General features: G+C 47.7%; 3 protein-coding genes across 3 annotated transcripts; 2 read left to right on the top strand and 1 right to left on the bottom strand.

Annotated features, from left to right (window-relative positions):
- Positions 1-3,933: 3,933 nt before the first annotated feature.
- Positions 3,934-8,155, top strand: Bckdk (branched chain keto acid dehydrogenase kinase). The gene is made up of 12 exons (XM_076840717.1): positions 3,934-4,043; positions 4,595-4,960; positions 5,080-5,148; positions 5,240-5,350; positions 5,635-5,682; positions 5,764-5,883; positions 5,966-6,064; positions 6,268-6,341; positions 6,667-6,795; positions 6,875-6,964; positions 7,438-7,596; positions 7,697-8,155. Exons 2-12 carry the CDS (start codon positions 4,766-4,768, stop codon positions 7,839-7,841), a joined length of 1,239 nt encoding a protein of 412 aa, XP_076696832.1. The 5' UTR covers positions 3,934-4,043; positions 4,595-4,765; the 3' UTR covers positions 7,842-8,155.
- A 4,110-nt stretch (positions 8,156-12,265) lies between these two features.
- On the top strand, positions 12,266-24,145 carry Kat8 (lysine acetyltransferase 8). Its single transcript, XM_076840716.1, has 11 exons — positions 12,266-12,485; positions 13,851-13,925; positions 14,003-14,178; positions 18,864-18,917; positions 19,014-19,178; positions 19,902-19,991; positions 22,768-22,908; positions 23,007-23,100; positions 23,185-23,335; positions 23,522-23,676; positions 23,978-24,145. Exons 1-11 carry the CDS (start codon positions 12,275-12,277, stop codon positions 24,040-24,042), a joined length of 1,377 nt encoding a protein of 458 aa, XP_076696831.1. The 5' UTR covers positions 12,266-12,274; the 3' UTR covers positions 24,043-24,145.
- A 705-nt stretch (positions 24,146-24,850) lies between these two features.
- Positions 24,851-27,976, bottom strand: Prss8 (serine protease 8). The gene is made up of 6 exons (XM_076840938.1): positions 27,892-27,976; positions 27,626-27,643; positions 26,083-26,245; positions 25,560-25,831; positions 25,305-25,471; positions 24,851-25,174 (listed from the first exon to the last, which is right to left on the bottom strand). Exons 1-6 carry the CDS (start codon positions 27,974-27,976, stop codon positions 24,851-24,853), a joined length of 1,029 nt encoding a protein of 342 aa, XP_076697053.1.
- Positions 27,977-27,980: the final 4 nt, after the last annotated feature.

Here is a 27,980-nt window from a genome sequence, read left to right on the forward strand (position 1 = left end):
GAATGCTTGCCTACCAGGGTGAGACCCTGGATTGTTCATCCCTAGTACTTCACACACACTATATATATATTCATATACATATGTGTAGATATATATATATACACACATACATATATATACATGTGTAGAGATAATGATACGGTTGGTTATCGGTGATGAGTCCTGCCTCCCCACATGTTGAAGTTTGAACATTAGAGAAGCAAGCAGAGGCATATAAAGCAGGGTTTATTTTAAAAGGGTAACATAAACTTCTCCCGGGAGGGAGAAGAGGGCCATAGCTGGCATCCTGGTATCCCAAGAAGCGAGGTGTTCTCCCCTTTTTATATGTCCTTTGTTCTCCTGCCTTTTCCTCCTTATCTTTCTCCTTCTTGCATACATGACTAGGCCCAGGACTAGGCCCAGGAATGCTTGGTGGGATGTCCCAAAGGTGGGAAAAAGGTGGGCTGAAGGGGGAAGGGCAGTAACAACCTTATAGCTCCCTGTAGGAAGGGGCAGTTCCTGGGACAGGTTACCTTGGCAACAGGTTGGAGTAGGGGCAGGTTCTTGATAAGGGTGGAGGAAGGGCTCTGAAGGAATTAACATTTCAATCTCTCAAGGGACAGTCTTCAACTTCCCGGACTCACTCAAAATTGGCCTCCTTGGGGCTGGAGTTGTGGCTTAGTAGTAGAATGCTCGCCTAGCACGTGCAAGGCCCTGGGTTCACAGCACCACATAAAAATAAATAAATAAAATAAAGGTATTGTATCCAAAAAAAAAAAAAAAAAAATTGGCCTCCTTGATCTGACCTGACTCGATTTACCTATCTACACTGACTGCCTGTCTAATTCTGGCTTCAATACTGTTATTAGTGATAAATGCTATGGGTAAAGAGTAGAGCAGAATAGGGTATGGAGAAGACTGGAATTTTAATTAGGATGGGCAGGGTGGGTTTCATTCGGTTGACAGCTGAGCAAAAGCTTAAGGAGGTGAGGAACAAGCTATATGAGTATCTAGGGGAAGGGTGTTCCAGACAGAGCACACAGCCAGCAAGAGGCATTGAAGTTAATCTTGCCTGCTCTATTCAGTGAACAGCAAGGACGCTGGTGTGGCTGGAGCAGAATTTGTGTGTGTGCGCGTGCGTGTGTGTGTGTGTGTGTGTTGCAGGAGTAGTTTTTTTTTTTTTTTTATCATTCTGTGCTTCAGTCCTTACATTTGTAAAATGATGACAATAATGGTACCTTCCCAAGAGGATGGATATAAAGATGAAATCAATACATTAAAACCTGGCTAAGACAGCTGGGCACACGCCTGACACAGTGGCCCAAGCCTGTAATCCCAGCGGCTCAGGAGGCTGTCACAAGAGGATAATAAATTCAAGGCCACCCTTAGCAACTTACTGAGGCCCTAACCTGTCTCAAAATAAAAAATAAAAATGGCTGGTGATGTAGTTCAGTGGTAAAGCGCCCCTGGGTTCAATCACCACTACGAAAAATCAAAACAGTAGTGCTTAACCAACACTGTTTTTAACCGAGACTTGGGTGGTTCATGGCCAATCTTCACCACTGGGGGCAGCAGCGAGTCCTGGAGGAGCTCTGGTAAATGCGCCGGGTCAAATGGGGTGAGGCAGTTACCAGACGCCACACGCCTCCCTGGCAGTCACAGCTACCGCCTCCCGCGGCTCCAGCCCACGCCACGGCCACGTGAGCGCCAAGTTCTGGCGCACAAGGAGTACTCCGAGTTCTTTGCTATTTGTTTAGGCTGCCCTCCCTTCCAGAAACACCTTCCCTCTCCCTCTTCCACGTGCTAAAGCAGTGCCTGCCTGCACATCTAAATGCCTCCTGGCTTTACTCCACAATATTGTCAGGAAGTTAGGAAGGGGAAGGTACCATGTGGGGGTAGGGAGCTGGGAGGAAAGCCAGAGATTTAGAGATTCTTTCCCAAGGTCTATGGAGACCTTTCCCTAATTTCTCAGGCAGGCCAATCATGGTGAGGAGTCCCAACTCCCAAGTTTAAAGACAGCTTCCCAAGAGGTCCCCTACTTCCTTTCACACATTATTTTAATTAATTTACTTATTTTTTTGTAGTTCTGGGGATTGAACTCAGGCTTGTGCATGCTAGGCAAGCACTCTACCACTAAGCTATATCTGCAGCTCTTTTTATTTTGAGATGGAGTCCTACCTCAGCCTCTGGAGTAGTTGGGATTACAGGCATGCACCACTACCCCTGGTGTAGCACTCTCTTGTTAAAAATATTTAGAAAATATATAGCCACAGTTAAAAAAAAAAAAAAAAATCAGTGTATACACACACACACACCCCTCTCCCAGCACTTCTTGCCTGAGATAAAGTAATTATCTTCTCCCTGGTTTCTCTGCCTTTGGTCTCACCACGCCCCCCCACACACACACACACATACACACACACATACGCATTCATTGTCTAAGGAGCAGAGACCCAGAGCCCACAGTTAAAATCCTTCAGTGTTCCTCAGGACAACTGCAGACTTATCCTTCCTGAGCTTCTGGTCAGCCCACTCAACCTTCTCATATTCTACTATGGTTCCAGTCATATCCTCAGGTCTTCCAGGCTGTTCCTCTATCCGGCTACATCTTTTCTGCTTTCGCTCCCTTCCCTAGCCAAATCCTACTCAAGCTGAACCTATACCAATGTCCCAGTTCTTACCTGGTGCTCTCACCCCCACCCCCATGCCCCCCAACCCTGCCCCAGGCTATCCTGACAGAGGACTGCACCAGAACTGTCTTCCTCTTCAGGGTAGAGGAAGGTCTTTTTATTTGATTCATTACCCAATCTTTCCTGGCACAGAAAATCACCCAGTCAGGATGACTTGCACTCACTATAGGTAGGAATATTATTAATACATAACACTTGTACAGTGCTAATTCCATACCTGGCATTATTCTAGGCACTTTACGTTTATAAATTGAAGTAATCCACACAACAACCCCAGGATTAATAATCCTTTATTTATGTATGTATTGGGGATTGAACCAAGGGGCACTTTACCACGAAACTACATCCCCCAGTCCTTTTTATTTTTAAATTTTGAGAAGGGATCTCACTAAGTTACTTAGGGCTGCTCTAAATTGCTGAGGCTGGCCTCGAGTTTGCGATCCTCCTACTTTAGCTTCCACAGTCACCCCGCTTGAATAATACATCCTCATTTTACCAATACCAAAATTAAAGCACCCAGCAGTTAACTAACTTGTTTCAAGTATTAGGGGGCGGAGCTGGGGTTCGAATCACACAGTTTACTTTCCAATGTATGAGTCGAGAGCTGAAAAGTAAAGGATAAGACCTCAGGGAAACCGGTAGGGTTTAATCTGTATGCTTTACATCTAAGAGTCTTTCCTTACTAGCGGTTTGCTTCCAGGTATCCCCCCACATTTTTTTTTTTTTTTTTTTTTTGTACCAGAGGTTGAACTCAGGGGGCACTTGGCCACTGAGTCACATCCCCAGCCGTATTTTGTATTTTATTTAGAGACAGGGTCTCACTGAGTTGCTTAGTGCCTCACCATTGCTGAGGCTGGCTTTGAACTCGCGATCCTCCTGGTCTCAGCCTCCTGAGCCGCTGGGATTACAGGCGTCCGCCACCGCGCCGGGCCCAGGGAGCCCATTTTATTTTATTTTTTTTTTAAATATATATATTTTTTTGTTGCAGATGGACACAATACTTTTATTTTATTCTTTTATGTGGTGCTGAGGATCGAACCCAGGGCCTCGCCCGCACTAGGCGAGCGCTTTACCGCTGAGCCACAACTCCAGCCCCGAGGGAGCCCATTTTATAAAGCAGAAAATAGAGTCTACAGGCCACAGGTAATTTCGGGAGGGAGCTCCATTTATCAAGCGGTCCGGAAACCGGGATGTAGCCAGAATGGACTGGAGCCCCTGCTGTGAGTCCTCAGCAGCAAACTACAACTCCCAGGAGGCATCGGGCGCCCACAGCCCACGCGACGTCGCAGCTGCAGAGGGCGCAGGCGGCTTGGGTAGCCGCGTTGGTCTACAGGGCGGTTCCGCTCGGACCCGGGCCCTGGCTCTTGCCCCGCGGTAAGTGGAATATTTGCATAGACCCTGCAGGCTAAGGCTGCGCAGCACGCGTCCACAGCCGCCACCAATTGCGCTGTAGTGCGCATGGGCGAGGGGCTGCCATCTACCATATGGGGGGGGACTCGGGCCGAACCAAGAAACCTCGCTGAGGGGTAAACTCAGATGGGGACTCCCATCTGTAGCCTCTACGCAGCTGGCTCTCTGGCTCACAGTGCTGTGTCGCACGTACTCAGGCCTGGCTCCTGGGGCCCGGGTCTGACCGCGCTGAGTAGGGGTCAGCCCCGCCCCCTGTACCTGAGGAAGCCAGGGCGAGGTTTTGGGCTGGATGGGTTTGAGTTCTTCGCCTGACTCCCCAGACCATCAGGTAGAGCCTCAGATTGAATAGGACCTCCGGAAAGCAAGGTTGACTAGGCTTAACTTGTGTTTGGGGAGGTGACTGAAGGGCTGGCTAGAGATTGCTTAGGTTTGAGGATACCGGTGCTCATGTGGAGAAGTGGTGCAGGACTTCTGAATTCGGATCCTTACAAGTCCACTTTACCCTGCTCTGGTAGATGGGAGCTACTCTCCCGGGGCTGAGCTGGTCAGCATCCTCTACGGATCCTCACCCTTGAAGTCAGAGAAAGACCTCTGTCCACCCACACTATTTGCCCCGTTTTGGGGTCGCCTCCATCTATTGGGTGCTCAGGCCTAGTAACAGACTAGTCCGAGAAAAGAGCAGAACGATGATATTGGCGTCCGTGCTTGGGAGCAGCCCTCGGGCTGGGCCTTCACTTCGGCCTCTCTTGGGGCTGTCACTCTCCATACGGGCCCATTCTACATCTGCCACGGATACACACCATGTGGAGATGGCACGGGAGCGCTCCAAGACGGTCACTTCCTTCTACAATCAATCAGCCATCGATGTGGCAGCGGAGAAGGTGCGCAGTGCTGATGGTTAGCAGGGGTCAAGTGCTGGAGTAGGTGTTCAGGGAATGAGGAGCTATGTGGTGGGGAAGGGATGTTGGAGGTCCAGTGCTCAAGGTCCATCTATCTTCAGCCCTCAGTCCGCCTCACTCCGACTATGATGCTCTATTCTGGCCGCTCCCAGGATGGCAGTCACCTTCTGGTAAGATTCCTGATCCCTGTTTCCCCTTTGGCTCCTGGAGCTCAGGGCAGCCACTCAGGTCTTGGCCTTGTCTGCCCTCTTTTTCTTATAGAAAAGTGGCCGGTACCTGCAGCAGGAGCTACCGGTGAGGATTGCTCACCGCATCAAGGGCTTCCGCAGCCTTCCTTTTATCATTGGCTGCAACCCCACCATACTGCATGTGGTAAGGTAGAAAGGATCTTTGATCAGTGTGCATACTACCCACAGGGTTCAGTAGGGAGCCTGGGGCCCAGAATGGCAGACTTGCCTGCTGTGTCAGGGCCATACAGGACTCAACCCAAGCCTTTGAAGGTAAAGCTACATATTGATAGAGGTTGGAAAGGTCACAGTGAGGGTTGGAACCATTTGAAGTGGGTTGGGTGGTGATCCAGATGGGCACGCATGGATGGCTGTTCTCTACCCAGTGCCAGTAGCAGCCCTGTGAATTCCCATACTTCTTCCTTGCAGCATGAGCTGTATATCCGTGCTTTCCAGAAGCTGACAGACTTCCCTCCGGTGAGGCTGGGCAGAGCAGGGCGGTAAGGGACTAAGACACCAGGGTTGGACCACCTGTGCTTATGAATCTGTGACCTGCAGATCAAAGACCAGGCAGATGAGGCCCAATACTGCCAGCTTGTGCGACAGCTGCTAGATGACCACAAAGATGTAGTGACCCTGTTAGCTGAAGGCCTGCGTGAGAGCCGAAAGCACATAGAGGTCAGTGGCGGCAAAATAAGGGCCTAGCAAAGTAAAGGCGCTGGGAAAGAGTATGAGATTTGAGTAGCCATGCTTTTTACAGGATGAAAAGCTCGTCCGCTACTTCTTGGACAAGACACTGACTTCAAGGCTTGGGATCCGCATGTTGGCCACTCATCATCTGGCACTACATGAGGATAAGGTGGGGCTTTGGAACCTAAGACCTGCCTGGGAAGGTCAAGTGAGGAGAGGAAAATGAGCCAGGTCCCCCCTTGGGCTGGGAACCTAAGCCAAAGTCATGGGGGAGAGGCTTTGGGGCTGCTTTGGCATTCCAGAGTTGCAGGCATTTGGCCGCCAAGGTGGGGTTAGAGGTGTTGCTAGTCCTGACCTTCTTTCTCCTGCCAGCCCGACTTTGTTGGCATCATCTGTACTCGTCTCTCACCAAAGAAGATTATTGAAAAGTGGGTGGACTTTGCCAGGTGAGGCTAGAATGGCTGAAGAGATGGGTGTCTTGGAGCGGGGAACTCTTAGTTCTGAGCCCTTGCCTGGGGCATCATCTAGGTTAGGGTTCTCAACCTTGGCACTGTTGACATTTTAAACTAGATCATTCTTTGTAGTGGGGGGCTGTCCTATGCATGTTAAGATGTTTAGAAGGAACCCTTGCTTCTACTGACTTGATACCTCTGAGTTGTAAGGAGCAAAATTCTCTCCCCAGACTTCCATAGGTCCCTTGGGAGCAGACTAGTTTCCAGTTGAGAACCACTACTTTATGGGCTCCTATCTGAACCCTTTTCCTATCCACAGACGCCTGTGTGAGCATAAGTATGGCAATGCACCCCGAGTTCGCATCAATGGACATGTGGCTGCCCGTTTCCCCTTCATTCCTATGCCGTTAGACTATATCCTGCCCGAGCTGCTCAAGAATGCCATGAGGTGGGCAGGCTGGATCGACTGGGTGGGGCCAGATAGGAACTGTGGTGCCACCTCCTACTAATCTTTCCTTCCTGCATAGAGCCACAATGGAAAGCCACCTAGACACTCCCTACAATGTTCCAGATGTGGTCATCACCATTGCCAACAATGATATTGATCTCATCATCAGGTTTGTCCTGAGTGGGGTTGGGCTGGGTGGATGGGGGTTTCAGGCAGTTTACAGTTTTGCTGTAGAACCTTGAGCCAGTACCTGCCCCTCTTTGGGATTTGGACCCTGGTCAGAAAAGATATTATTTGGTTCTCAGATTGCCATGAACTGGATATTAATGGTTCTACAGCCAGCTATGGTTCCCAGGACCTTGCCTCTATCAGTAACTGAGGGCCCTAGAATGGGGAAACCAGTCTTTGAGGCTGGGCTAAGAATAAATATCAAATCCCTTGAGAAGGTATAAGCAGGCAGTGGCCCAGGCAAAGATGAGGATGGAGAAAAGTTGGTTAAACAAACAAGGCCCAAGGGTCAAGGTGGACCACATTCCATATTGGGGTGGAAGGAACAGGAAATCAAATTTAGCACTCTTTCCTTGGGTGGTAGTAAGACCCTATCAAACCTGAGCTGAGCCCATGTTGTTGAAACCCTGCCAGAATTTCAGACCGGGGTGGAGGCATTGCTCACAAAGACTTGGATAGGGTCATGGACTACCACTTCACTACAGCTGAGGCCAGCACCCAGGACCCCCGAATCAGCCCACTCTTCGGCCACCTGGACATGCACAGTGGTGGCCAGTCAGGACCCATGCATGGGTGAGGCTCCCCCACCCGCCCCCACAACTGGGGATGGGGAACAACCCAAGGGAACTCAGGCCTCTGAAGCTCCCTATTCTATTTCCCTGCCTACCCCCAGCTTTGGCTTCGGGTTGCCCACATCACGGGCCTACGCCGAGTACCTCGGTGGTTCCCTGCAGCTGCAGTCCCTGCAGGGCATTGGCACAGATGTCTACCTGCGGCTCCGCCACATCGACGGCCGGGAGGAAAGCTTCCGAATCTGACTGTACAACCTTTGGCCTGCTTGCCTGCCCAAGCTGGGCCACACTCCTTGCCAGGACCTTTGGGTCAGGCAGGGTGACACTCTGCTCCACATACTGCTGCATCTTGGGTCTTAGGGCCCCAGACAAGACAGATGGACCTACATGGAACTGGGTGCCACTCCTTCTCAAGAGAGCTCACTACTTCCTTGCCCCCAGCCTTGAAGGGGAGGAAACAGGGACCTCTGAGGCCTCTAGCAACAGCTCTGTCATTCTTGTTCCTGGGGAACCCCTACTTTGACATGTTATTTGTTATTAAAGTTCACATTTTGAATGCCTTCTTGGGCCCTGTGTATGGGGAGGGTGGGCAAACTTTCATTTCTGTCCCCTTTCAGATTCCCTGAGTTCTTGGGTTTAACTGGTTCATGTCCCAGTTTCTAACTGTTCTGAAACCTGGTAGACAGGGGTACAATTGGCCCTAAGTCTCCTGGTTTGATTTGGCAGGAGTGAGGGCAGCTTAACCAAAGATCTTTCATTCATCTCATTTAACAAGTGTTTCTGGGTCCCAGCCAATTTTGAAGGCCTAGGTAAATTCAGAGTTCTGACTCTTCCCTTCATGGAAGTCACAGATTTTAGAGGTGAAGGTCACCAGACTGGGCAATCCCCAGAGCCACCTGATTCCTGTGCCTGAGTAAGGTTAAAAATACCACCTGCCAGCTGCATCTGTGGCTGCCAAGAAAGGAACACAAGGTTGTGTCCTGGCAGGCCTCAGCAGAGACTCGGTGCCCCACCATAGAGGAAGGTGGTGCCCTAGTAGCAAGGGTTAGGGACTTGGGAAAAAGGAAAGAACTCTAGATAATAAGAGGGCTCAGTGTTAGACTTGAGGCAGAACTTCCTGTGAGAAGAGTAACTCCAGTGAAGTCTCAGTTGGGAGCATCCTACCTCCTTTGTCAGGGAAGAAAGGCTGGAGAGGCTGCCTGGTGGGACTGGGGAGAAGAGTTGCACCTCTTTCTCTTGCCTTCACATTTGAGCCCTGACAGCTAACTTCCTGAGGCTGTAGGCCTATATCATTTCCTACCCCACAGGGTGATGGAAGTGGGAGACTGAGGGGAGACAGCAAGTGGAAGATGGTGGGAAACCACAATGCCTTGGTATGCTGAAATTCCTGCTGGCTGCAGAGCAAAAGGTGGAACTGGAGAGAGAGGCAGCAACCAAAAGGTGTAGGGCCTTGAAGCATAGGCTTTACCCTGGAGGCAGTAGGGATCCATTGGTGGGTTTTATGCTAGGAACCGATGTTTTACTTTGGATTCCCTAAAAGCAGACCCTGAGAGGAGGATTTATGTCCAAGTGATTTGTAAAGAAAGTGTCTTCCAAAAGGGAGTAGGAGAGGCAGGAAAGAAGGGGAGAAACCAAAGAAGAATGTGATCTTAGGCTAAAGTCCAGGGCCAGTAAATTATGCCTTAAGGTAAAAGTAAGAGAGTTAAGCTCCACTCATTAATTCCTCCACTTGATAGTTAATGGTTAAAGTCTGTGTTGGGAAGTGGGGGTAGGAAAGAATTTAAACCTGGGTTGAAAATTGTTTTCAGCTTTTTCAGGCAAGACCTCAGACAGTTGTCAAAGAGTCTCAGGTGCTAGCCTTTGGAAGGACAGTGCAGGTAATCTGGACATACAGCAATTAAAAAATCTCAGGATCTGGGCTGGGTGCAGTGGCACATGCCTATAATCCCAGTGACTTGAGGAGGCTGAGGCAAGAGGATCACAAGTTTAAGGCCTTTTTTTAAAAAAAACAGGAATTGGGGCTGGGGATGTGGCTCAAGCGGTAGTGCGCTCGCCTGGCATGCGTGCGGCCCGGGTTCGATTCTCAGCACCACATACAAACAAAGATGCTGTGTCCGCCGATAACTAAAAAATAAATATTAAAAATTCTCTCTCTCTCTCTCCCTCTCTCACTCTCCCTTTAAAAAAAAAAAATAAGCATTTGCAGAATTAAAAAATGAGAAATCTAAAGCTTGACCATTTAAAAAAAAAAAAAAAAACAGGAATTGAACTTAGGGGCACTCAACCCCTGAGCCACATCCCCAGCCCTTTTTGTTTTTTATTTTGAGATAGGGTCTTCTAAGTTGCTTAGAGCCTTGCTAAATTGCTGAGGCTGGCTTTGAACTCACAATCCTCCTGCCTCAGCCTCTTGAGCCACTGGGATTACAGTCATGCAATGGTGTAAGGCCAGTCCTGACAATCTTATGAGACCTGTCTCAAAAAATTAAAAGGGCTGGAGATGTAGCAAAGTGGCCCTGGATTCAATCCCCAGTAACAAAACACAAACAAATTGTAGCCCTACAAAGCTCCAGAAGGAACAGTCAGATTTGCATCATTAATGGCCATTGCATTGGAGGAAGCATGGTAAAAAGGCTGATGAAGTGACCCTGATCAGAGATTTATAAAGCTTAGGCTAATCATTAACTAGAAAGAACGTCATCTATAACTGAAGATGTCAGGTGAAGTATTAAGTGAGGCATCAGTGAGATAACAATTCTAAAGATAGGTTGGAATGGGAGAGAGCATTACGACTTGGTTCTTCCCCAACCTGATCCTTATTTTTTATTTTGAGGCAGGGTCTCACTAAGTGGCTGAGGCTGGCTTTGAACTTGTGATCCTCCTGCCTCAGCCATCCAGGATTACATTGGGATTACAGATGTGCACCACTGCACCTAGCAACTCCTTCCTGACTCATTTCTTCTGTTTATGCTGCCAGACACTGAACTCTTACTACACCCCCAACTCCTTCATTTATTTCACAAGGCTAAGTTAAAGCCATTCCTACTTCTGACCCTACAGACACCTCTTAGATTTTGCTTGTGCTGTAATCTCTGAGCCCCATCCTCAGGCCCCAAGAATTCTACTCTTCTAAGAATTGTTTTGAAGTCCAGTAACTAAATTTTGTATCCAGGAACTTTCAAAGGATGGCTAAAGAGAATGTTCACTGAGTACCTACTCTGCCTAGCACTATACATTGTTATATTAGCTACCTCACACAGGTTTAGTCTACTTGCCTCATGACAGAAGCCAATTAGTTGAGAGAAAATACCATTGTAAAGAACTTTTTTTCTAATAAGTTAGCTGACTGGAAGATGATAGAGATTCTTATCCCTAAAGAGACATCTTGCCAGGAAGCCAATTTAGAGGCAGTTCATATAGGAGATGGGTGATCACATACTGGTAGGCACCTTTTCACAGGTGTAGGTTTATGGCCAAATCACCTAGTGTTTCTTAGTTCTGCAAATCTCAACAAACATCAGTAGCGGGTTGCAGTGGCACATGCCTGTAATCCCAGCAGCTTGGGAGGTGGAGACAGGAGGAATGTGAGTTCAAAGCCAGCCTCAGCAACTTAGTGGGGACCTCAAGTAAATCAGCAAGACTCTTGTCTCTAAATAAAATACAAAATAGGGCTGGGGATGTGGCTCAGTGGTCGAATGCCCCCTGATACTAAACAAAACAAGACAAAAGATCATTTTTTCCCCTAAGGCTATTGTTATTTATTCATTTGCCCACATGTAGTTTCTGCCTATTATACAATGATCAGGCTAGAGAGGGTAGCCCTTCTGCGGATCACCACTAGGATAATAGTAGAAAAAATACTTAAATTAATTACTGTGGAAGACCAGGGTCATGTGAAGCTAAATAAGCAGTCTGGCGCCAGATTAATGTTCGGCTTCATATACAGACAAGATGTTATGGTTTATACAGTTCTATATAGCTTAACCATAGAGAGATATATACAAGCATGTATGTGTGTATATATATCTACGTACACACATACACACATTGGTTTAAGTTTTGCCGATTCTCAGTGCATCTACATACTTGTCATATTACCCAAGGAGGTGTCAAGCTCAAAAGATTCCTCAACTCATAGCCAAGACGCTCTTCATTGTATCCTCTGCCTTTATTTTGAAGCTACTTACTAACCCTGGAAACCCGTTCTTTCTCCACCTCAACTGTATCTTTTTCCCACCTTGAACAAGAGAAGCAGTCTCTTCAATCTTCAAATATGAGGTGGCCGGTACTAAGCCTGCACAATTGAGCCGCGCAGTGGGGGACTGCTAATTCCAGACTTAATCCCGAAGCTCCGCAACCGAGGAGACCGTTCTGGCTTCGTCCCATTAGTGGCAGCACCCCTGAAAACTGACACATTTCGGCAGCATTACAGCCTTTTAAAAAATAACTGAGTCATCACATTAGGAAAAACTGTCACCTCACAGAAAATCAGGAACTCAGGCCCACCCTCACCACGGGCCTACGGACAGCAGCAGCTCAGCAGAGCAGGCCGCAGGAACCAATTAGTTTCTGCCACATCACAGACCCCACCTCCAGACGCGAGGCTCCGCCCCCACGCACGGCTGACCCGGAGCTAAAAATCCTACGCGGCGCTACCTTCTGGGGTCACTTCCGCCACCGCCATGGCGGCACAGGGAGCTGCTGCAGCGGTTGCAGCAGCGACTTCGGGGGTCGTAGGGGAGAGCGAGCCCGGGCCCGGGGAGAATGCAGCGGTCGAGGGGACTGCCCCATCCCCGGGCCGCGTCTCTCCGCCGACGCCCGCGCGCGGCGAACCAGAAGTCACAGTGGAGATCGGAGAAACGTACCTGTGCCGGCGGCCAGATAGCACCTGGCGTGAGGGCGGGGCCCAGGGGCGGGCTGTGTGGTGGGCGTGACTTGAGAACTTACCCTCCTTAAAGCCTAGAGCCTGGGGGTTTTAGCTGTGGGGGGCGGGGCGGGGGCGGGGGCTGGGCTTTGAACTTCTAGGTAAGAACTCGGAGTTGCCTGGATTGAGAAACCAGCCCAGTAATGGAGGCTGTCATTCTCTCATTATGCGTGTGCCTCCTACAAAGCCACCTGTAAGGGTATATCGAAGATCTTAGTATATACAGAACTCCTGTTCCACTTACTTGCTAAATATTAACCTTCATTTTTTTTCCTTGCGAACTCTGCTTCCACTGGTCTCTTTTGCTTCTGTCTTTCCCTTCTGTCTTCCCCTGTAGTAAAGAGGACCTTCCAGAACACCTTTTCCTTTGTGGTCTATAATTTTCTGTTATCTTCAAAATAAACTCCAACTTATTATTAGAGTGGCATTCATTTTTGTGTCCTCTCTGGTTTCTAGCCACCCCCAAAAAAGCCATTACTAGACCTGAACATGCTATTGGCTCCGAAAAACCATGTGCCTTTTAACACCCTGCTCTCTGTTTGGAATGTCTTCCCTTTCTCCTGTCATTCTTTTAGCTTGTATCTTTTGTGATGCCATTCTTAACTGCCTTCAGGCAAAGTGAGTTGTTCCCATCTGTATGTTCTTTCTACATTCTTTTCATACTTCAGTCATGGAATAGGTAACATAATGTTGTAATCCTCTGTTTGTGGACTCCTCCCCCATCAAACTGGGAACTTCTGGAGGGCAAGATCTCTTGTGATTGAGTGTTGTGTCCAGCAAAAACACAGTGTAGGACCAAACACACAGTGGTTACTTTATTAATTGATTGTATGCTATTTGTGGGGCACTGCACTAAAAATTTTGGAGGCATTAACTCTGAGGTGGGCACTATTATTCCTATTTCTATGTGAAGAAACTGAGGCTCAGGAAGTCAAGACAACTTGCTCAGTTACACTTAGCTAGGAAATGGGGAGCAAGAATTATAAAACTCAGGTTGTGTTAATGCTGTGCCAGCCCTCATGTCCCCCAAACAAATGAATTACTGAGTGTATATAGTAAAATGAACATTGAAATTTGGAGTCAGAGCTAAACTCAGTGAAGTATCAGTTCTTATCACTTTTCAAATCTATGACCCTGGGAAAGCCTCATTTTTTTTCCTCATCTGTAAAATAGGAATAACAGCTCCAACCTCAGGATTGTGAAGGGTATAAATGCAATGGTGGATGTGGACAGATGAATCTGGAAACTGAAAACTGCTCCACAATGTCTTGGATCCCTCTTGTTTTAACATTTCCTGACGATCCTAGCCTTTTTTTTTTTTTTTTTTTTTACAGATTCTGCAGAAGTGATCCAGTCTCGAGTGAATGACCAGGAGGGCCGAGAGGAATTCTATGTACACTATGTGGGCTGTGAGTGCTTTGGGGCCTCTTGGCTTGGGTGGGAGGAGGAAGTGGCAGGACAATACCTTCATGGCCTATCCTAACAGTTAACAGGCGACTGGACGAATGGGTAGATAAGAACCGGCTGGCACTGACCAAGACAGTGAAGGATGCTGTACAGAAGAACTCAGAGAAGTACCTGAGTGAGCTGGCTGAGCAGCCTGAGCGCAAGATAACTCGAAACCAAAAGCGCAAGCATGATGAGATCAACCACGTACAGAAGGTCCGGGCCCCTCCCCTTCCCCAGGACTCCAGTGGCCCAGCTGCTTCTGCCAGCTCCCTTGGGCCTCTAGAGTTCCAGTGCCAAAACCACAGCTACTCCCATTTCTTAAGTTTTTATATGAGTGTATCAGGAACTTCATCTGTCTAATTTACTCTTTATAGGTAGAAAACTGAGGCTCAGAAAGTGAAAGGGCTTGATTCCCACCTGACAGCAAGGAACTGGCACAGTTGGGTCTGGAAGTCAGACTTCCTGCTCCCTCTTTTGAGGCCTCCTGTGGCTGTGTCATATCAGACAGAACAACTTGATGTTTAAAGGGAAGTAGGAGAATGAATCATATTGGACACCTGCCTATTGCCAAGCACCATTCTAAATACATGTACAAGCTCATCAAATTCTTCCTGACAATTTACCACCACAGGAATAATTATCTCTTTCTGTAGATGAGGAAGCAGGCTCAGAGAGGTTAAGTAACATGCCCAAGGTCACACAGCTAGTAAAAAAGGGGCTGGAATTAGAATAATTATGCCATACATTGTTCTTTGAGCTAGAGTATTATGTTTAAATATTTTAGTACATGATCTCACTGTTGTTTCACATTAACCCTTTGAGGTAATCATTATTATTATACCCAGTGTACACAAGAGGTACAGTTTAGAAACCCAGTTAGAAATTAAATCTGCTAACTAGATTGTCCTGCTTCAGAGCTCAAGTCCTTAACCATGGTTTGATACATACTAGAAACCCAGGTCATATTCCTCCCAAACTTGGGTTTTTCTGGGATTTTTAATTTTTTCCCACCAAGCTAGACTTGTCCCTGGGGGTTACTTTCCTTCCAGTCTGAGGCTCAGTTTGTGTGTGTCTTTCTTCCTCCCTGTGTGTGTGTGTGTGTATGTGTATGTTGTAGTAGTGGTAGTAGTAGTAGTAGTACTAGTAGCAGTACTGGGGATTTAACATGGGGCACTTTACCTCCGAGCTACATTCTTAGCCCTTTTCATTTGTTTATTTTGAGCCACGGTCTCCCTAAGTTGCCCAGGCTGACCTCAAACTTGTGATCCTCCTGCCTCAGCCTCCCATGTTGCTGGCATTACAGGCGTGTGCCACCGTGCCTGGCTGAGCCTCAGTTTCTTGACTTATAAAATGAGTACAAACGAGCAGGATTCATCAAGGTCTGATCAAGCAGTCGTTAGTTTCAACCTTCAGTTTCATCTTTCTGAGCACTTATGTGCTTTGCAGTGATGTTTTTCAAACTGGAGGTCAATCTAGTAGTAGATTGTAAACTCAATTCAGTAGGTGTGGCTAGCATTAAATTTTTTTAAATGGAAGAAAGAAGTAGGCTAAGAGAAAATATCAGAGTTCATTGCATGTTATTAAGGATGAGTATTGTTTCGAGAAGCTTTTGTTTCACATGTATATGTACATATACAAAAACATGTTGACAGGTTTATAGTGCCAACTACACCTCCCAGTATGGATTTAATGAAATTTAAAGTGCAGCCAGACCTGGTGGTACATGCATTTGAGTAGACTGAGGCAGGAAGATCATAAGTTTAAAGCCAGTTTCAGCAATTTAGCGAAGCCCTAAGCAGCTTAGTGAGATATCCTGTCTCAGAAAATAAAAAGGACTGGGTATGTAGCTCAGTGGTTAAGCACCCCTGAGTTAAATCCCTGTTGCTCCCCCCATCCCACCCCCCCAAAAAATTGAAGTTCCCTAACCTAGAAAACTCTTCCAGTTTAGGGTAGCACTATCCAATTGATTTCCTTTTATAATAGAAATATTCTACAGCTGTGCTCTTCAGTACAGGAGCTACCTTAGCTACATGTGGCTGTTGAATACTTAAAATATATTAGTATGACTAGGAGTTTTTTTTGTGTGGTACCGGTGAATCAAACCCAAGGCCTTGCACATGGTAGGCCATATGCTCAAACCTACCTCCGCAGCCCTTTTTAATTTATATATTTGTACTGGGGATATTATACCAAGGGCCTCTACCACTGAGCTATATATCTAGCCCTTTTTATTTTTTATTTTTTGGTACCAGGGATTGAACCCAGGGTTGCTTAACCACTGAGCCACATCCCTAGCCCTTTCTTAAATTTTTTAAAATTTTGAGTCTCACTAAGTTGCTGAGGCTGGCTTTGAACTTGGGATCCTCCCTGGGATTATAGCCTGAATTTAAATATAAATAGTATATGTAGTGACTAGGGGCTACTCTATTGGACAGCACAGGTCTAAGATCCTATTATTTCCCCAACTAATTTGCAATGGACAGAGATATATCTCTAAGCTGGCAATCATTAGGGTGATAGTGGGCCAAGCTATGGTGATAGTGGTTAGTAAACCTCAGCAACCTAGCAAGGCACTAAGCACCTTAGCAAGACCTTGTCTCAAAAATAAAAGGGCTGGGGATGTGGCTCAGTGGTTAAGTGTCCCTGGGTTCAATCCCCAGTAATCCCCGCCTTCCACCCTCCACCCCCACAAAAAACGATGGGGTAATAAAATAATCAGCAAGTTAACAATTAGGAAGGTTCTTCAGAACCTAATTAATGTTTAATTCTAAATAAATTGTAGCATTTAAGAAAAATAGTGTTTTTGTAGTCCTTTAATGCTGTTGTAGAAGATTATGCTTTGTGAAAGTCGGGAAAATACATTTTAAAGAAATGAGAAGGAATATCTTCCTTCAGTTTTGCAGTGGTCAGGCTTGAAATTGAACCAGAAACTTGGGCCCAACTCTGCTGAGTACTAATTTTGTGACCCTGGTCAAGTGACCTTGCCTCTTTGTGCCTCAGTTTCTTCTTTTGTATAATGAGGCTAGTAAATATTCTTGTTTCAAAGCCTCATTGTGAAGATTAAATGAAATAATGTTCATGGAGTATTTGACATTTAGAATGAATAGCAGCTAGTTAGTCTCCAAGGGTAAGTGACCTCACCTCTCCCTGCCTGTTTATATAACTCTGAAATTGGAAAAAGAATGCTCCATCAAAAGGCTGATTGAGTCCATATTGGCAAAATGCTTTGTAGAGGAGCATTCTAGGTAAACAATGGCTACTTTCTCAACTATGGAGCAGATTTACTCTGTTATAGGCCATAGGCCTTCAAGGATCTCCCTTGTCAGGCTGTGCTTGGTTTGTCCTTCAGAGTCAGGCCTAGGAACAGGATATGCTGTGTGACATAACTTTTAGTCTCTGCTTTCTTTTTATTGGGAGGATCAAAAATATATTGATCATATCCCTGTTCATCTGGTGAGACTGGGTTGCAGTGGGGGGAGGTTTGTGGCAGGGCGCTTGGGATTGAACCCTGGAGTGCTTTACCACAAGCTACATCCCCAGCCATTTTTTTATTTTGAGACAGCATCTCACTAAATTGCTGAGGCCGGTCTCAAACTTGAGATCCTCCTGCTGCAACCCCTAAAGTCGCTGGATTACAGAGGTGCACCACCACACCTGGCTAGTTTTTGCTTTCTGGGGATTTAGAAAATAGGGAAAAACAAGGCAGGGAGAAGTTGGGGGGGCTTGTGTTAACCACGTCTGACCTGGGAAGGAGGGGGTGTTAGGATATAGAAAAATCTAGTCAAAATAAATAAATAAATAAATAAAAGCCACATAAAAAAGAAAAAGAAAAATTTAGTCAAGCTTCCTGGAGGGGATGGGAAGGATGTTGGGCCTTGAAGGAGAAGGAAAAAAGAAAACACTGTAAAAACAATTACACATGATAGCCCACAAAGGCCTGCTCTGTCATGCACTCACCTGACTCAGGCTCTGCCAGATTGAGGAAGTGCTTTCTGGCAGCTTGAAGGCGAGGAAGGGCATCCTCAAGGAAGTAATCTTGTGCAAAAGCATGAAGGCCAGAAAAAGGGCTGTTGATATCTGTAGGTTTGAGGGGCTGAAATAGGCAAGGAATCTAAGGAGAACTAGTTAATTGTTCAGACCTGAAATGGTGGCAGTGACTGTTTGGAGTGAGACAGGGAGGAGAATTCCAGAGAAGACCAATTCCAGAGGTGTCAAGGAGGTCGAATTGGCATCCACCCTATTAGGAATTGATCACCAATTGGATGCTAGACTTAAAAGGAGGGAGGAGTCCTAAGATCAGGCCCAGTTATTGTCTTGAACAGTTGGGCCAAGGGTGATGTTCCCAGTGGAAGGGAGATCTAGAAGGAGGAACACATTTGCTGAGAGGAATATTGAGATTCTTTCTAGGCATCTGTGGGGAGGACCTTTGGGAACAGTCCCATGGACAGGAAGCTACTTGGGTCTGGTGTTTAGGAAAGATGTCCAAGTATATTGAGGAATCTGTGACAGTTTTTATTTTCTACTTGGAAGATGGGATCCATTATTTCATCTGAATCACAACTTTGGGATAGTTGGGTTGTCTCATTATACGACTTTCAGTCCTTTCAACCCAAGGACTGAAACCAGGCCTCCTGATCCTATCCCTATTTATCTGCAAAAGTTCCAAACTCAGGTATCAGTGTCATCTGAGATGTGTGGGTAGGTGGGTAGCTAGGAGAGGAGGAGCTTAGATCACCCAGCTACAGAACCAAGTAAAAAAGCTGGTCTTGTAGTTATTATTGACATTTAGGAGATGAGTCTTGAAGACGATAGGGAAGCATTGTTGGTTCTGGGACAGGGCAGGGACAGCCTGACCACCACCTCTATCCACCATTGTCCACTTTTCTTTCCTTGCCCAGACTTATGCAGAGATGGACCCCACAACAGCAGCCTTGGAGAAGGAGCATGAGGCGGTAAGCAGGGTCAGGTCTCCTAACTGGGCACTCCCTCTCTTTGCTTCCTTGTCCTTGCTGAGCCACCTAGTGCCCCTATTCCCACCTTCTTTGCAGATCACCAAGGTGAAGTATGTGGACAAGATCCACATTGGGAACTATGAAATTGATGCCTGGTACTTCTCACCATTCCCTGAGGACTATGGGAAACAGCCCAAGCTCTGGCTCTGCGAGTATTGCCTCAAGTACATGAAATACGAGAAGAGTTACCGCTTCCACCTGGTGAGGCTAGGCTGCAGTGGGAAAAGAGGCAGGTGGGCATCAAGGCTGGGGGCAGTGAACTGAGGCTGCAGCATCAGGGAAGACAGGTCCAGAGGAGTCAAAAACAAGGAGGGGTTGCCTGAAGGGACCTGGATTCCAGGCCTGGCTTTGATGTTGCTGACATAGTGTGACCTTGGCCAGTTTTCTGCTTTTCTGTTGAATATGAACAATAGTCTCTCAGATTCTTTGCCCTTTATTATGTTTACGAAGGCCAGCCCAGTACCAGGCTGCTCAGTGTAAAGGAGGAAACAGTATGAACAATTGAACATCGGGGTGTGGACAGGTGGGAAGAAGGGGCCATACTAAAAGTGGGACGTTGTCATCACCAGCATGGTGGAGTGTTTCCCAGAGCATGAAGTCTGAGGCAAATATATGTGGCTTAGGAAAACTTTGATAATGGATGAATGACCTCTAGAATCAGGCCAAGAGAAGCTTGAAAGCAGATATTTGAGTGAAACTTGAGCAAGCTGTTAGTCTCTCTTTGCCTCAGTTTCTTCATCTGTGAAATAGGGTCTATCTCTAAGGTTGCTGGGGAATATGCAGCTAGAGTATTAAGCAGAGGCCTTTACAAATGGGGAAACAAAGTGCAGAGACTTGCTCCAAGCCACACAGGTGGTGGGGTGGGAAGCATCTAGCAGAGAATTTATGGGTCTCAAGTCTGTATTCCTTCATTTCTGTCCCCAGGGCCAGTGTCAGTGGCGGCAGCCGCCAGGGAAGGAGATTTATCGAAAGAACAACATTTCTGTGTATGAAGTAGATGGCAAAGATCATAAGGTGAGCTGGTGGCTCAGAGCCAGTGGGGGGGTAGGGAAAGCTCGGGACACAGCCTAGATGATTCTCACTGCCACTGCCAGGTACGGGCTAGCCTCAAGGTGTGTGTCCATTGGGAATAGGACTGTGAAGTCTTACTTGGCCTGGCACCTGGCCTGTGGTTGGTGTGCAGTAAAACACATGTTCCCGTGATGCCAGCCTTGGGCCCATCTCCTTTCTGTCCCTGAGGATCTCTTTGATGGGGGTAGTTCAGGTTTGGGTAGTTCTGGAGCCCAGATTGGAGATTGTCTTGCCTGAGGCTGCTCTTAGACAGCTTTCTCTTTTGGTCTAAAGGAAAGGTGTTTGTTTTTGCCTGGGAGGGGACAGCTTTGTTTTGAGATTTCCTCCTGAGAGCTCTGTGGCTAATGTTGGCTGTGTTCCTTGTTCTTAGCAGAATGACTTCAGTAGGGCAGGGAGTGGCCTTTAGGGCCTGCTCTCCATTGTTAAGAACATGGCCTTGGGGCTGGGGTTGAAGCTCAGTGGTAGAGCACTTGCCTAGCATGTGTGAGGCACTGAGTTCTATTGTCAGCACCTCATATAAATAAACCATCAAACAAATAAATAACAACTAAAAAAAAAAAAAAAGAACCCAGGGGATGGGATTGTGGCTCAGTGGTAGAGCTTGGGCCTTGCACGTGTGAGGCACTGGGTTCAATCCTCAGTACCACATAAATAAAGTATTGTGTCCATCTACAACTAAAAAATTATTAAAAAAAAACCAAAAAACTGGTCTTTGGCAGGGCATAGTGACACACACCTATAATCTGTTTCCAGCTGCTCAGGGGAGATTGAGGTAGGAGGATCACAAGTTCAAGGAGGAGCATCTTAGAAATCTGTACTTCAAAATAAAACACATAAAGAGCTGGGGATATTGCTCAGTGGTCAACCTGGAAAAGTTTCTTCAAATGTCCCGTTTCCCTTGGAAGGGCACTATAGTATGAGATGAAGAAGACAGGCTTCAAATTGCCCTGTCACTTCCTGGTTGACCTTAGACAAGTTACTTAACTTTGTTTTGTTCCCGTTTCCTCATCCATAAGACAAGAGTCATAATTATTTGCCTAATCAGCTTGTTAGTGGAATGAATGAGACCACAAATGTCAAGTATGTAGTGCAGGTGCCTGGCATGTAGTTAGTAGATGCTTAGTAAACATGGGTCTTTGTTATTGTTGAGTAGTTGGGGAATACCTACACTGAGCCTGGCCCTGGCCTGCCTTGCTGACCATTCATGGGTAAAGTGACAGAAAGGGCTCCCACTGGAGGTGTGGTATACTTTCCAGCTCTACCCTCTACCAACTTTGAGGCCTCACGCAAATGCTTCCCTTCCCAGAGCTTCCCTTTTCTCCTAAGACAAGTGGGACTAGCAAGGCTGGCTCACACAATCATTAGGTCAAATGAAAGAGCGGATTTGAAGAGGTGTCATAAACCAGAGAGTCTACTTAGGCCGTGGCATGAAGCCAACCTCAAGGTCCCATTGACCCTCCTGATAACTGGCGTGCGTGGGTCTTTGGGTCTGTGCCAAGGAGTCTAGTCAGGCTGAGGAGAGTGAGTGTGGACAGGCTGAGCTCAGGCTTTAGGTCAAGTGCAAGGGCCCTCCACTTTGCAGATAGTTACCAGCATCATGTCTAGATAGATGCTGGGGGCCCAGCTATGAACAAGACAGAACTCACATACCAGGCAAATTCCTGTCCTGGCACTCACAAGCCATGGAACCATAGGCTAGCCTCAGTTTCCTATTCTGAAACAAGTTAATGTCTATAAAGATTGAGCCAGATGATTATACATGTAAAACACCTGGCCTATATTTAGCACTCAAAAGTGGTGAGTTAATGATTAATCCAGCTCTGCCATTAACTTGTTGAGTGCTAATGATGACTTCTCAGTTTCCTTATTTATCAGAAATTGACTCTAAGACTCCTTCCAGTTGTTTTTTATTTGTTTGTTTTTGTTTTTTTGTACTGGGCATTTAACCCAGGGCCCTTTACCACTGAGCTACATCTCCAGGCTGTTTTTATTTTTTTGAGACAAGTCTCACTATGTTTAGGGCCTCAATAAGTTGCTGAAGCTGGCCTCGAACTTGGGATCCTTCTGCCTCAGCCTTTGGAATTCCTTGGATTACAGGACTGCACCACCATGCCTGGGCTCTTTCCAATTTTTTTTTTTTTTTGGTATCAGAGTTTGAACCCAGGGGCACTTAACCACTAAGCCACATCCCTAGCCCTTATTTATTTATTTTTAATTTTTTTAGTCATAGTTGGACACAACACCTTTATTTATTTATTTATTTATTTATTTATTTTTATGTGGTGCTGAGGCTTGAACCCAGAAGCTCACACATGCTAAGAGAGTGCTCTATTGCTGAGCCACAACCCTAGCCCCTCTAGCCCTTTTTATTTATTATCTTGAGATAGGGTCTCGCTAAGTTTCTGAGGCTGGTATCCCTTGCCTCAGCCTCCTGAGCTGCTAGGATTACACTATGCCTAGCTCTCCTTCCAGTTCTAAATACTACTCTTTTGGCCAGGTGCACACTTGTTGGGGAGGAGGCTGAGACAGGAGGATTGCAAGTTCAAGTCAGCCTCAGCCTACCAAATATGAGATTACAGGCATGCACCACTGCACCTGGCTACTGGCTTGCCCTTTGGAACCTGGCATGTACAGAACAACAAGGTGGCTGCTCATGCCCATGCTGGTTGGGGGAATTGTACTTGCTCTCTGAACCTGTTTCCCCTCCCCGACCCCGCAGATTTATTGTCAGAACCTGTGTCTACTGGCTAAGCTTTTCCTGGACCATAAGACATTGTACTTCGATGTGGAGCCTTTCGTCTTTTACATCTTGACTGAGGTGGACAGGCAAGGGGCCCACATTGTTGGCTACTTCTCTAAGGTGCTGAATGACTAAACCCAGGTTGGGGGAGGGTGGGAAGTATAAACTGGAGCAGGGGCTGAGCTTCTCCAAAGATCCTGAGCACCCATCCCCTGCAGGAGAAGGAGTCTCCAGATGGAAACAATGTGGCCTGCATTCTGACCCTGCCCCCCTACCAGCGCCGTGGCTATGGAAAGTTTCTCATTGCTTTCAGTGAGTGGCTCCTGTGGTGGTGGGGACAGAGAGGGGTTGCTAGGGTGGGCTGGATCCTCAGGATTCTTCTTCTCTTGTTATCAGGTTATGAGCTCTCCAAGCTAGAAAGCACAGTAGGATCCCCAGAGAAGCCACTCTCTGATTTGGGCAAACTGAGCTATCGCAGCTATTGGTCATGGGTCCTGCTAGAGATTCTGCGAGATTTCCGGGGCACACTGTCTATCAAGGACCTTAGGTGAGAGCCCTGGTCCCCAACCATGTTCAAGGCATGCTGCTGTCCACTGAGGACCTTGTAAGCAAGGCATCCTGGCATCCTCAAGGGAAAAGATTAGCCATAGATCCTGTCTTCTTGTCCCTTTTGCTATCCTAGGCAGACCCCATAAGACTTATCTCCATCATCTTCTCTAATGCTTTTCTGCAGTCAGATGACCAGTATCACCCAGAATGACATCATCAGCACTCTACAGTCCCTCAACATGGTCAAGTACTGGAAGGGCCAGCACGTGATCTGTGTCACACCCAAGCTGGTAGAGGAACACCTCAAAAGTGCCCAGTATAAGAAACCACCCATCACAGGTGTGTGGGTGGGGGCTTACATGTGTGTGTGTGTGTGGTGGGGGTAGGTATAAGGACTGCTAGAAACCAATTCCTCCTTTCTGTTGTCACAAGATCCCAAACCAGTCAAACCAGCTTCCAGGACAGAAGCCTGGGGCAGGCTACTCATTCCTGGGTTTCCCTGCCCCCTCCCCAAAACTCAGGCTGCCCTTTTGTTCTCTCCTGGAGGAGGTGAAACCTGGCTTGGGCCCAGAGCGGGAGCAGCCGGGTGTGAGCAGGCCTGGCCCAGAGGCCCTGCTTCTCATGCCTCTTCTCCCCACAGTGGACTCTGTCTGCCTCAAATGGGCCCCCCCAAAGCACAAGCAAGTCAAACTCTCCAAGAAGTGAGCAGCCAGTGCCCCTGCTGCTGGATCTGTGCCTCCTTGCCCCTAGCCTGTAAATATGTACAGACCTGTTTCATCCATTTTTAATAAAGTAAATTCTGCTGGTGGCTTTGGACTTTGGAAGTAGAAGAAAGAGGCCAAGAGTTGACATTCCTTATTTCACTTCATTCACAGACAGTTGTGCTCAAAACATTTTACTCCTTCTTGCTCCTTTTATCCCCCATCCCTGATCCCAAAGCCCCAGCCAGTTCCGGTGGGGGCTCAGTCCTCCGGAGTCCAGGATTCAGAGCTCAAGGGCAGCTTGGCAGCCAATGGGGCAAGATTGGGGCCTTTTCTGTCTCAAAGGCAAGCATGCCAGAAGACAGGAAGATGGCAAAGCAATGGGCTCATCAGGCAGGGAAGGTGGAGCACTAAAGCCTGAACTTCAGTGGCGGTCAGCTGGGTAGCTCCCAGTCTTCCCAAAACAGGTGGGAGTCAGGGCTCATTTTCATAGCTAAAGGTTCTTGGGAACTCCACAGGAGCCTAACCAATAAGCTGTGGATAGCCGGTGGAGGCAGCCAAAGGTTTTGGCCAATACTACAGACTGTAAAACCTTTGATCATGGGTTTTAGTCCCAAAGAGCAAATCCAGAAGAATGGGTTCAAAGATCAGGATGGTACCCTGGTCTCACACAGTCTTGGGAGGAAGGTGTGGCCAAGCCAGACTCCAGGCCCAAAGGTCACAAGGGGCCAGGTTCTCTCCTGGGAACAGGCATATGTTCTTGGTGTACTGTGTTAGTCCTGCAAGCAGGGTCAGCTTCCAGAGTGGGTAGCTTAGAGCTCATGCCAAGAGCAGAAGAGGCCCAGGATCAAGCCCAGCAGCAGCAGGCGAATAGGCCCTAGCAAACTCTGTGCTGGGGCAGAATTGAAGGCTAGACTTTGGTTGCAGAGGTTGCCATCTGGCTGGGACTCTTGGATTTGGGGTACCACATGAGGCTGGAGTTCTGGCACTCTGGAGTGGATCCAGGAGGCATAGCTAGAAGTCAGAGTATACACACCAGGCCTGTTGGGGGCTCCACAGGCATCACCCCAGCTCACAATGCCGGCTAGGTACCAGAGGCCCTCCACAGGGCAGGAGAGTGGGCCTCCAGAATCACCCTGAGGAGAAAAACATACAACAGTTGTCAGGACCAGACTCTAGGCCTCCAGTCATCCATGCCAGCCCATCCAAACTTCACCTCCCAAGAGGCATTTGTCTCATCTCTTCTTCTGGGATTTCTGCACTTACTTGGCAGGCATCCTTGCCCCCATTCACATAGCCAGCACACAGCATGTCCTGCTGGATAAAGTGAGGCTCTTCAGGCTTGGCATCAATGTTGTATAGGCAATTACATGTCTCACGACTGATCAGTGGCACTTCAAGTTGCTGCAGTGGCCTGGGGACCTGGAGACTCACTGTGAGGCAAAAGATGTTTACCTAGGGGCTCCTACCCTGAGTCAGGCTCCCCTCCATACCTCTAGGCATATAGTGCCCCCACCTTACCTGAGGGAGCCACATGGCCCCATCCAGTGACTGTACAATGGAGGCCATTAGGGAAGGAAGCATTGGCTGCAGGGAGGCAGATGGGCCGGATATTGCGGGAGAATGTGATGGGTTGATTGAGGCGGAACAGTGCAATGTCGCCCTCTGAGCCCTCCTGTTGGTAGGTGGGGTAGGTGATGATCTCTGCCACTCTGCGGACCACCATATCGGAGCTGTAGGAGTCTAGCTGGTGGGCCCCCAGCTTTATTTCATAATCAATGTGATCGTGTTCCCTGCATGCAGAGGAACAAAGACTTGGGACCCTGATCACTGTTGTCTTAATGGAATCCTAACCCAGATTCTGGTCCCAGACAGCATTTTTAAAGCCCGATTTGTCCTGTGATCTCCAAACCTCCCTTCACCTCTGACTGGTCTTTCAGACTTTATTGATAACCAAATACCCTAACCTCTGACCTGGATTGACCTGCTTACTTTGACATCCAGACCATTTTCTACTCCCCACCCCGCCCCATCCAAGTAGTACCTGGGGAAGCAGTGAGCAGCTGACAGCACCCACTGCTCAGACACAAGAGACCCGCCACACACATGGACGCCATCATAGTTGATGCTGACCTGCCAGGGCCACTGACCAGGAGTTGCACTGCTACCACCTGTGATGCGTGCTTGAACAACTACACCACAGGGGACTGCCAGGGAGAAAGGGAAAGGGAGGTCAGGACCTTCTAGGGCCCCCATGCCAGGACCTTAGCCCTGCCATTCCAGGAGATCTGGTTTAGAGTTTGGGAAGTGGTTAAGTTCATGGTCAGCCACCACTTTGTCCCCGTGGTGGCTCCCCAGGTACGGGCACTTCTATTCCTTGCTATCGACTACCTGTTACCCAATTCAAGTCTCATGGCAATCTCCTTCCTCAAGCCTTCCTGCTTTCTATCTGTTCAACCCCTTAAAAATCTGAAGATCTTTATAAAGCACAAATCTGGCCAAGTCACTCGGTTTCCAAAACCTTTTCATGGCTTAAGATACATTCCAGACCCTCCATGGCACTACCATCTGCTCCAGCCATCCTGGACATTTCAGTCACTTGTTTTCTGGATCTTTGCTGAAACCCTGATAGCTGTCTATCATCTACCCAGGCTGGGAAGACATTCACAGTTGAGAGCCTTTCCCCTCCTTGCTCCGCTTGGCTGTGGAGATCATTCAAAGGGCAGCCTCTCTGTCACCTGTGCTGACTCTGCCAGCTGAGTCAGGCATTGCCTCTGTGCTCTTAGCTCTTAGGCCCCTGCCCAGGCTCAGTTGTTCTGGTGTCTATGATTCTTACAATCACGGCAACCTGGGCATTCCTTAGGGATATTTCTATGTCTCCCTAATACTCAGCACAGTCCTGAGCACACAGTGAATACGGTTGAACAAATGAACAGAACTGGGGTCCCATGATGTGAATAGCTAGTGTCTGGGAACAGACCAGCCCTTCCAAAACTAAGGCCCCAGTATGGAGTTGGGCCCAGCTGTCCTTCACAGTCACTAGGAGCAGAGAAAACTGCCAGCCAGACTCCTCTGCTCCTTCAAAATCATGACAATAGCTAGTACTTAGGGAGTGTTCCAGAAGGCCCAGATGGGGCTTGCATTTTCCTTTATCACCTAGAAAGCTCACTACAGCCCCTGGATATGGAGCTAGCTCCATTTTAGAGGTAAAGGAATGTGGCCAGTAAATATGAAGCTGGGGCTGAAAACCAGTCTGACTCAAAGCCAGTGTGTGTACCTTCAAAAGACCCTGGATTTGTGTCCCTCAAAATGACCTTGAGTGCCCCACTTTTGGAGTCTGACATGGGTTTCAATAGAGTTCTACAACCCAATGGCTGTATACCCTTAAACAAGTCACTGCTTCTCTGCATCTCAGATTTTTTAATCCATAAAGTGAAGGCTATATGCCCCACTCACAGAGCTATTGGGAGATTTAAGATAACGTGGTGAGACAGTCCAGCAGAGGGTCAGGCCCTCCTCAGACCCACTGGGGAATAAGAAGCCATGTCCCCTTCCTTCCCCCTCTTCTATTTCCCAGAAAGCCTTACCTTCAGTCCGGTCAGCTCCTGGAGGAAAAAAAGAAAGAGGGAGGGGTAAGCAGGAAACTCAGAGATCCAAGACCTATTAGCACCTGCCACTTCTCTGGAGGACTGGCTCCTTTCCTAGGAGAGCCAATACCCAAAAGGAGAGGGAAGCCAGCTCCAGAGAGGCCTGGGATTCTCAAGCCCAGGATAAGGACTGTGCACCTGAGAAGGATTACGTTTGCTCCCTCTTAGGCATGATCCCTTCCCATACCCCACTCACGTGTACTTACCCATCCCCGTTTGGAATAATCCAAGAAAAAGCAAAAAGGCCACAGCTTCCAGTTGCCCAGGTCCTGGGCCTGCCCTCTGGCCCATGGCC

The sequence above is a fragment of the Callospermophilus lateralis genome, chromosome 19, assembly GCF_048772815.1.
Source record: "Callospermophilus lateralis isolate mCalLat2 chromosome 19, mCalLat2.hap1, whole genome shotgun sequence".
Lineage (NCBI taxonomy): Eukaryota > Metazoa > Chordata > Mammalia > Rodentia > Sciuridae > Callospermophilus > Callospermophilus lateralis.

Excerpts from the sequence above, each read along its gene's own strand:
- Bckdk (XM_076840717.1), top strand. The coding sequence starts at position 4,766 with ATGATATTGGCGTCCGTGCTTGGGAGCAGCCCTCGGGCTGGGCCTTCA. Across the intron at positions 4,961-5,079 it reads TCGATGTGGCAGCGGAGAAG|CCCTCAGTCCGCCTCACTCC; the intron begins GTGCGCAGTGCT and ends ATCTATCTTCAG. Across the intron at positions 6,796-6,874 it reads CTGCTCAAGAATGCCATGAG|AGCCACAATGGAAAGCCACC; the intron begins GTGGGCAGGCTG and ends CTTCCTGCATAG.
- Kat8 (XM_076840716.1), top strand. The coding sequence starts at position 12,275 with ATGGCGGCACAGGGAGCTGCTGCAGCGGTTGCAGCAGCGACTTCGGGG. Across the intron at positions 14,179-18,863 it reads AGATCAACCACGTACAGAAG|ACTTATGCAGAGATGGACCC; the intron begins GTCCGGGCCCCT and ends TTCCTTGCCCAG. Across the intron at positions 23,336-23,521 it reads CTGTCTATCAAGGACCTTAG|TCAGATGACCAGTATCACCC; the intron begins GTGAGAGCCCTG and ends GCTTTTCTGCAG.
- Prss8 (XM_076840938.1), bottom strand. The coding sequence starts at position 27,976 with ATGGGCCAGAGGGCAGGCCCAGGACCTGGGCAACTGGAAGCTGTGGCC. Across the intron at positions 25,472-25,559 it reads GGGCCATGTGGCTCCCTCAG|TGAGTCTCCAGGTCCCCAGG; the intron begins GTAAGGTGGGGG and ends TTTGCCTCACAG. Across the intron at positions 25,175-25,304 it reads GGGGCAAGGATGCCTGCCAA|GGTGATTCTGGAGGCCCACT; the intron begins GTAAGTGCAGAA and ends TTTTCTCCTCAG.